Raw genomic sequence first — 9280 nt, 5'->3', positions numbered from 1 at the left:
CATCCTAAGGCCCACCTTCTTCCTCAGGCTCCACATTCAATAAAGTGCCAAATCCTATTCAAATCAACTTTCTAAGTCCCTCCCAAATCTACTGTCATTTAGTCATTCAATATTTGATTGCCATATGCCACCGTACTGGCGATACTAAAATAAACTATTGGTAGACGGGCCAAAGGAGACACTACCTAACTCTTTATGTGCTCCTTTTTATAAAGTCCTTTCTCACCTGGATCACAACATTAGTATCTTTACTGTTTGGGTCATCTTTCTCCATCTTCTTCCCCACCCATCTTGCTTATGTCCCCAGAATGAATTTAATAAAACTGAAATACTAGGTCACTTGCTTCCTTAAAATCTTTCAGTAACTACACATAGCCTTCGGTGCAGCCTAAATGCCTTGTGTTGGAACTTGGGAGCACGTCAGGTCTGTTTCTTCCAGCCTTTACCTATGATGCTTCAGACTTACACATCCACTTCTCCTGTGAACTCTTTCACCCTCGGGCATCTATATATGTTATTCCCACTGCTTATAATACCCTTCCCCATCTCATACCTTTATTTAACCCTCACTCATCTTTCAAAACCCAATAAAAAAGAATTTTCTTCTCTGGAATCTCCTGCGCAGCCACGCCTGCGGCTCCTTCCCCACGATTCCTGTTCTTGGTTCCCACAACACCCAGTACATATCTTTATCATAATATCACAGCACTTATCAGACTACTAGACAAATGCACTAGACAAATGTCTCCTCCACTCTGCTGTGATTTCCTCAAGGACAGGGAGAGGTTTGGGCTCACTCAGCATCTCCAACACCAGGCCCTGGATTTGGCACACAGGAGACCCTCAGTACCTACAAGAATGGATAAGTACCTAATTTCGAAATGGTGAAGTAATATACAACCTAACATGTAAAACTCAAAATGAAAGCACATTTTTTACTATTTACAAACTCCTACTTCTACCTCTCTGCTCACAAAGACAAAAATAGATTCTACTTTTGCACACCCAGCTATGAGTGTGATTATCCAGTTTTCTTCAGCTATTACTATTTTCCTCAGCTATTACCATAAACTATTTAACAGAGACTGGAGCTGTACACGTGGCCAGGGAACTCCAGTCAGCAGGAGTTACTCTAGGAACTGTGAAATATCCATAAACAGTTCTCCAGATTCGACTTTTATTAATAAAGCATATCAGGGGCAGTTTGTAGTAATTTTAGAAAACTGTAAAATTACAACCACCATCTCTACACTACTCTGTACAGGATCCTACTGCAAACAGAGCCTAACACATGAGAGAGTGCTGCTTTTCTCAGGACAATATTTTCCTTATAGTGGGATTACAATTGAACAGAAAAAGTATTTGCACTTTATACAGGTCACTGTAAGTTCAGGGTAACAGGGAGCAGCTTTGTACACCTGTCAAAGGAGACATCCCAGTGAAAGAGAAAACTGTCTCAGATTTACCCCTTGGATAATTTGATAGTTTAAAAGATGGGCTTAAAACCAAAGCTTGGTACCCTTACCATTCCCCATCCTCCATGCACCAGAAGGAAAATGACTTATTTACAAAGTACTTCTCACTACTGGTGGCAACAGGCGTGTTTAGGTAGGTTTAAGCTGAGTTATACATTTAGGTGGTGCAAGTATTGTAAAGTACAGAGTCCTGCCCACATTAAGATAAACTTCCGGTACCTATTGACACTTAATAACAGAGATCCGTTTACACGGGATTACTCTAGCTTTGAGCTCCAAGCTAAACGAGTTTTGGGGAAATACTCCAGAGAGAAGTTGGGTTTGGATTCAGTAGGAGGCCTATATTCTGGTTGTGAAAAGAGTGGTATTTTTGTTACACTCTTCTCTTCTCAAGCTAGATCTACCAGAGAGCATATGACTTCCCTTCAGGTATTAAAGACTGACTTCCTAGAAATTATTATCAGCAAAGTTAAAACTCTAACTTTCTAGCCTGCTTCTGCACTCAACGTCCTGCCAAAGAGTGCCAAGGAACCATGATCAAAGAATGCTGGGATGCAGTGCTGGTGCCACACCAAAGACGGGAGATCACTGTTTCTGCTTTTTCATACTCTTTATTGCCAACAGTTTAAAATGGTCAACATAAAAAAAAAACTGATAATAAATACTGCTCTTTGGGCTGTAATAAATAAAAAGTTTATTAACAAGGAATGCACTTTTCCAGCCACAAGTGTCTTCAAAAAAAAGAGAAAATTATATATGGCCATAGTTCACAGTTGAGCAGCCAAAAGCTGCTCCAGTTACAGCCTTTCAACAACACGGGAGCGTCCTCCCTTCTCCCTCCCCTTCAGGAAGTATATTCACAGTCCCAAGTCCTCTGTCTGAAGTGCTCTCCACAGAGAGAAGTTAAGTCAATGCACCTTTCTGCGAAATTGTCTGAAAAACCTTTTGAAACAGGTACGTCAAGGAAAACTGCATTCGGGTTCACTCTCAGCTTGTCCAAGGTCCAGAACTGTGTGCCTCTGCCCGGTCTGGTTCCACCAGGTCCAGCAGGCCACGGAGGAATTGTTTTCGTACCACCACCTGTCCACCTTCTTCAACGTGCTGTAGCTCATTCTACTGGCTTCCCTGTAGATCTCACAGTGGAAAAGAGGAGTCCCATAGGATCCATTCAAAAAGTCTCTCAGTTACACCTCTGTAAGAGCATGTTCAGAGCATATTCCATTCGATTTTTTAATTCTAATGAACAGCCAGACATCAGCAGAGTTGTCAGTCTAAACGTTGTAGATATCCTGTCCTCATTGATGTAGGTGAGAAGGTATTCTTCATTTTGGCTACAGATGATTATTTTCGTATGATCATGGTAGAAATTCACCTTTAAAAAGCAGACATAGATATTAGATCTCTCTAAATACTCAAGATGTGAAGAGTTTCGTCAATGATTAGATTGGCTAGGTCAAAATCATTTGTGGACCTAAACACGTGCTTTCCTCAAGGGTTCATTTACCTGAAAGGTGCCATCGTTGAAGAGCATCATTAAGGCCTTATCAGATTTTAGCCACTGAAGGAGGTAGAGCCGAGGTCTTCGAACATCCGTAACACTAGGCAGATCTCCACCCTGGGAGAGATTGGGAGACTTAGTGCCTATAAAAGCTTTGCTGTGTGTGCACTCAGTTCTTCTCAGCAAATGCCTATCAAACTTAAGCAAGTGCCAGAGTGGCCTGGAGATTCTAATCCAGTAGATTGAGGGCGGGACACAAGAGGCTGCATGCCTTAAAGCGTTGAGGTTACACAGATGCCACTGCTCTGTGGACTACACTGCAAACATCACTGCTGGAAAGCCACGGTACTTACATCCATGAGGTTTTCCTCCATGTAATGAGAGAAGTATTTCAGCACCGTCACTTGACTAATGAATTGTTCGGGGGCATCTGTTGCTGGGAAAACAGAGCATTGGCCAAGCTCTGCATAATAGTGAACTGTTCTAAAAAACAGGAACAATACGGAGAAAAGAAGGAAAAACGGAAGTAGTTAGTCACTATTTTCAGATTTCCTTAGGGCAAAACTAAAGAACTGACAGGGCTTCCTTAATTGAACACGCTTACTTTTTATCTGGAAGGAGGCTCATGTGAGCACCGTTGTTGAAGAGGACGCCTACAGTGTGGTCTGAGAGCTGGTACCCAAAGCCGTATTTATTAGAGTAGTCGACCCATTTGGTGACCCACTGAAAGGAAGTGCTCAGCTGCTCTTTGGGGATGCAGTCAGCTTCTGGCATGTTTTCTAGACATCCTCGAAGGACTCTTGCCACTGTGTCTGCGACACTTCCCATGGTACTGTCCTCGAGGCCTGGAAAGTCAGAGAAATTTAGAAAATAATTAACAACAAAACCTCAGGCTATGGTAGGTACTAAGTCTCCCTTCACTAAGTCTAAGGAGGGAGGACTCAAAAGTGTTCCAGTCCTCTAATTTTGCTTCTTCTATGTTAAATCGGGCCAAAAACCAAACTGACGTCAGTTACTTAGTATTGAGCACTGGCATTCAGAGCGTCCTTATTTAAAATGCAGTTGACAACCACTTACATTCACTGCTGCTGCTGCAGCTGCCAAGTGTTCCTCTGACTATCATCCGAATAGCATCTCCAATCTGCTGCTTGTTTTCCACTGCGGGTGTTCCAGATCTGGCAACTGTAGTGGTAGGTGGCTGGAGTTCCTAGAAGAGAGAAGAGCCAGGCCATGGTCAAGCTCCTAAAATTCATTTGGGGTTGAGAATTCTAGTTTAAGGTGAGATTGTGGCAATTAGTAGGAAAGTTTATCAAAAAGCAATGGACACAAGCCAGGTAAAAGCTATTTCGGTAACTCAATTGCATGCATTGTTAAACTAAGAGATAAAATTCTTCCCTTTTAAAGGGTTGGGAAGAAAACTTTAAGTAAATATGTGATCCAAGCGATAATTAACAAAGAATGAAAATGATATAAAGTGTTTATAACTATTTTACTCTTCTTTAGCATACCTCATCTGTCCTATGTTTGCTGGGTTGCTGAGTTATCGAAGTCTTTTTCAAATCATGCCTAAGCTTGTAAATTTCTTCATCTTCTTTAGCCACTTTATCTGTAAATCAAGGAAAAGAATTATGAGCATTATTCTATCCAAACAAGGTAGAAACAGAGCTAGCCGTACTTCCTCCTTTGGCATTAATAAGCAACTTAAGAGCATCCAAGGCAACACCATCAGCCTTTACTTTTATCTTTGCCATCAGCTGCAATTATGCAAGAAGCACACTTTAATGCCTATGAAACAAAAAGCTATCAACCACAATTTGCAGTGTGGATTTTTGACGCTACAGAAAGTCCAATAGTATACAAACATACAGGCCAACTTATGTTCATGTAAAAGCCTCTTTTAACTAACGTATCAACTTTATATATAATATTGGACACGGAAGAACAAAAGAAGTCTTATAACTTACTGTGTGTGTCAATATATCTCGCTTTGTCTTTTTTGCCACCAAAAAGAGCAGCAGCTGCCTTCTTAAAGAAATTCTTAGCTGGGCTTGACAAGTGGAAATCTGGAACTGTATGACAACAGCTAGAAGAGAGTCTGTCTGGAGTGAAGCCCTATGAAGTAAAAGACAAGATCTTCAGTAACCTGCTGGGAAATTAGGATCAAGAACATGTAATAAAAAGATGCCAAAAAAAATGCACCAACCTGCAAAAAAAAATCATGTCGAATGATGTCATCCAAACTGGGACGATCTTCTGGATTTTTGGACAACATGCTGGCTATTAAGTGCTTAGCAGGAGCCAGCAATGAAGAGGGCATCGTATACCTTGCTTCTCTTATGCACCTGTAAGTTTCTTTCAGGTTTGTAGTTTCAAATGGGGGTCTTCCTAATAACATTGTATACCTGTATGCAAGGAAACACTTCTTTAGGAATGGTCAAAAAGCGACTCTTTTCGAGTGTTAAAAATCTACATCCAAATTTGCTTTTTGATTATTTTGGTGCGTTTACTTACATTACACAGCCTAAGGCCCAAATGTCTGATTCACAGCCGTGTCCTTGTTTGTTGAGGACTTCAGGAGAAAGATAATTTGGGGTACCACATATCGTTCTAGGAAAACAAAATATGAAGATCTCATTAGGAACTATTCTACTGTTTAAACTTAGTTCTCTGGATAAAACCTTAAAAGCACTATGTTGAATTTCTATTTGGAAACATCTGACTTTTGATTTCTGACATGTAAACAACTGACATTTGACCAAGTGACTCGGTAATTTTTTTTTAATGTGTGTACAATTTTTTTCAGCCACATGACAAAGTGTTTTAAGCCAACTGAGACCAGGTACAGCAGGACATATTTATACATTTCAGGCAAATATAAGACAGATCTGTTTCATAATCAACTTATAGGCATTAGGTACTCTGCCTGGTCCATAGTGGCACTGGATAAGTGTTTCCTTCAATTAACACTGTAGCGGTTTATAGATTTTAGTATCAACTGGCCTTTGAAACATTAACTGGAAAATAAAAAGGGCATATTTGATCTCCACAAAACCCTATCAGGATGTATCCTTCTGACTCTTACCTCCTTCTGTGTTCCAAGGGTTCCAGCCTGGCTGCCAAACCAAAGTCCCCAACTTTTAGTTCCATGGCTTCATTAATAAAAAAGTTTCCTAGATGATTAAAAAAGAAGAAATCTGAATTCCCTTGGAAAGCTGTTCTAACCAAGTACACACACATCCACTCAACAGGCAGGCAGCCAGTTGCTTCAAGTGAAAGCCATCATTCATAAGCAAGATTGCGCTGGTTAGATCCCAACTAAGCCATCATTCATAAGCAAGATTGCGCTGGTCAGACCCCAACTAAGAACATTAATATGTTAAAAAAAGGGAGAGAGACAGCACACCTCTCTGACACAAAAGTCATCATCCGGAGTGAAAGGCTTACCTAGTTTGAGATCTCTGTGCAAGATTTCTTGTTCATGAAGGTACTTCAGTCCAGACACAATCTGCCTGAGGTAGTATCGGACTTCCGGCTCTGTCAACACCTTCCTTGCTTTCAAGATATGAGCCATGGACTGGGAAGAGGAGAAGGAAAAAAGAGAATCTGTCAAACAAAGTTACCAAAATCAGGGGTTTCCTTGTGCAGGATGAGTGATGAAAGTTAACGCTGCAGTGTAATAATTACCTCCACAACGAAATTCTCAGATAAAGTTCAGTTTGAATGCCATGTCAGTTTGCGGGAAGTAAATGCATTCAAATAGGAGTGAACACTTACCCTTCTACTGCAATATTCCAAAAGAATGTAAATGTTTTCTTTATCCTCAAAGTAGTGGTAAAACTGCACTACATGCTTGTGATGGAGAATTCTGTGAAGCTCTATTTCTTTGTCAATCTAAAAGAAAAAAGCAAGATCAGTCTTATTAGCCTCCCTCACCTCTGAAAAGCCAGTCTTACACATGCAGAAGACATTTTCCTAAAAGGGAAGGGCCATCTTGCACACAAAGAAAATACTTTACTCAACAGTCATACACACCTTTTCCCTTTGATGAGGTTTGGCCACTCTGCTGTGAGGAATAATTTTTGCAGCGTAGACTTTGTTGTTTGTCAAATCTGTCATCTCGTAACATTTTGCAAAGCCACCCTGACAGGAAACAAAGCCGAGACGGAATTGAGTATGGCAGGGACATGGACGGCAGATTTATATATATATATATACATATATATATATACACATATATATATATATATGTAAATGAGAAAGAAAAGCAAAAATATGGGAGAGGAAGGGCGGACAGAGGGATGCGGTCTACTTTTTTAAAGCTCTTTCACGAAGGGAAAAGCATTCCTGAAAACAGTAAGTTAAAACAGTGCCCCTTCTCCCTTTACAGAGAGGAGCTTTCCGGAGGGGGGGCTTGGGGTTGAGGAGATGAGAAATAGGGTATGAAGAGACTTGTCAAGAAAATCCTCTGTGGGGGCAGCTCGAGAGAGTTAGGTCTGGTATAGAAAGCCCTCGCTTCTGGCCTCAAGATCAATGTCTTTGGGCGGCGGGACGCAGACTGAGCCGCGGCTAAGGATGTGAAATCGATCCCGGCGCTGCCAGCGCACAAAAGCCAGAGGAGGGGAGGTGAGCAGCCCACGTCGCGCCGGGATCGGCCTCCCGAGACGCCGAGAAGCGGTGGGCGCGGCGTCCGGCCCGGCCCGGGGAATGCCCGGGCAGACCTCCCTCCCGCCTGGCAGCAGGGCGCCCGCCGCTCGTCACCTTTCCCAGCACTTTGCCTCGGCAGTAGCGCTTCCCCGTGGTGGGGTCGACGATAATCCTCGAGATCTCGGCCCCCGAGTGCGAGTGGTGGTGATGGTGGTGCGAGGCGGCCGGCTGCACCTGCACCTGGGGCTGCGGCGGCTGCGGCTCTTCGGGGGGCGGCTGCGGCCGCTTCTTCTTCGAGTCCCCGCCGCAAGCCTTGCCCAGCGCCTGCTCGCACATCTTGGTGCCAGCTGCCGGCTGGTAGGTGATAGTCCGCAAGAGCTCCATGGTCCCCTCGCCACCCTGCACTGCCCGCTGCCACCTCCGAGGCGCGGACACGCGACCGAGCCGGCCTCTACCCTCGAGCCCCAGCCGCAGGCACCAACCTCCCTCGCCCGACGCCTTCGTTCACTTGTACGAGTGTGAACGCCCGGAGAAGTCTTATATACGGGCGGAGAAGGGGGCGGAGAATCGAAACGGGATGCTACATCACGGGTGACGCCCCGCCCACCGGCCACAAGAGCGTCCGGGGCCGAGCGGGAGGTTGCGACGGGCTGGTGGCTTCCAGCTTGTGAGCCGCTTGCCGGCCGCGGGGAGCGCTCACCCCGATGGGGAGGCGGACACAGGCGTCCGGCCGTCCCCGTGACCGCCATCCCATTCTTGGAATGTTCCGAGCTTCTGGGTTTGAAGTAGAAACCCTAGGGCCGACGCCTGGCTCCGCCCCCACCCGCCCCGCGGCGGGCGGTGCAGTGATCAGAGCCCCGCCGGGTGCTGCGGTCCTCGCAGGTTCCCTCCCGTGCACAGCCCTTCCTCACCGCCCTACAACCTGACGCCTCCGGTGTCAAGGTGTGAGTGTGGCCGGAGCCACTGCACAGTCACGTGAGGCTTCCCGGTGGCCACCTGGAGACCTTCTGGGCTGCCGCCGCCCCCGCAGTTTTACCCCGTTAGCTCCTGTCTAGAGGGGCCCTGCGTGGAGGCCGTGCCCCTGAAAGACAAGGGTCCGCGGAACAGGGTGTTCCGAGCTCCCCGCCGCTTCTGAATGAAGCGGACTTCGGCTGGGGCCGGCCGGCTGACCATGGACAAGTCCCACTTAGGCCCATGTGGCCTCTGCCCATCACCTTAGAGCAAGCCTTTGTCGGAGGTCAGGCCCTTAACCTTGGAGAGGGAGGCCAGCGCCTTGGGAAGGCTTCGCGTTCAGAATGACCGAAGACGGGGAGCAAAGGCGCCACCTCGTGGAATGTTCCAGAAGCGCAGTTAGTCCGAGTGGGCAACGGTTAATGACTATATGGGCTTTCTTTGACAGTAAGTGGTTTAAAAGTGCTCCTGGTGCTAACTATGGTTTTACAATCTAAATCATCTATCACTTCTTATTCCGAAGGGGTTATGCGGAATGCGTCGTTTAAAATGGCTCATTAAGCCACGTGGCTGCTCTGGTGCTGGGAGAGTCAATCCTAGGCCTTCCAAGTGGAGAGGATTAGTAGCATGAGGGAGGAGCATAGCCAAGTGAGCTAAAACATGGCTTAGTTTCCTATTTCCAGATTTTACGATTCAGACTTGCTAACCTGGG

At 45.2% G+C, this 9280-nt stretch overlaps 1 protein-coding gene across 1 annotated transcript; it reads right to left on the bottom strand.

The window, feature by feature from the left end:
- Window positions 1-2072: 2072 nt before the first annotated feature.
- PLK2 (polo like kinase 2) lies at window positions 2073-8114 on the bottom strand. Its single transcript, XM_082836791.1, has 14 exons — window positions 7732-8114; window positions 7006-7113; window positions 6748-6864; window positions 6418-6547; window positions 6056-6143; window positions 5485-5580; window positions 5177-5375; window positions 4938-5085; window positions 4482-4579; window positions 4051-4180; window positions 3578-3818; window positions 3327-3456; window positions 2980-3090; window positions 2073-2847 (listed from the first exon to the last, which is right to left on the bottom strand). Exons 1-14 carry the CDS (start codon window positions 7999-8001, stop codon window positions 2656-2658), a joined length of 2058 nt encoding a protein of 685 aa, XP_082692917.1. The 5' UTR covers window positions 8002-8114; the 3' UTR covers window positions 2073-2655.
- Between the last annotated feature and the right edge of the window lie 1166 nt (window positions 8115-9280).

This window comes from Leucopleurus acutus, assembly GCF_964270905.1.
Source record: "Leucopleurus acutus genome assembly, chromosome: 3".
Classification (NCBI taxonomy): Eukaryota; Metazoa; Chordata; class Mammalia; order Artiodactyla; family Delphinidae; genus Leucopleurus; species Leucopleurus acutus.
The sequence above is the reverse complement of the archived record's forward strand: the minus strand, read 5'-3'. Positions and strand labels throughout refer to the sequence as shown.

Excerpts from the sequence above, each read along its gene's own strand:
- PLK2 (XM_082836791.1), bottom strand. The coding sequence starts at position 8,001 with ATGGAGCTCTTGCGGACTATCACCTACCAGCCGGCAGCTGGCACCAAG. Across the intron at positions 6,548-6,747 it reads TGGAATATTGCAGTAGAAGG|TCCATGGCTCATATCTTGAA; the intron begins GTAAGTGTTCAC and ends TCCTCTTCCCAG. Across the intron at positions 2,848-2,979 it reads TCAACGATGGCACCTTTCAG|GTGAATTTCTACCATGATCA; the intron begins GTAAATGAACCC and ends TGCTTTTTAAAG.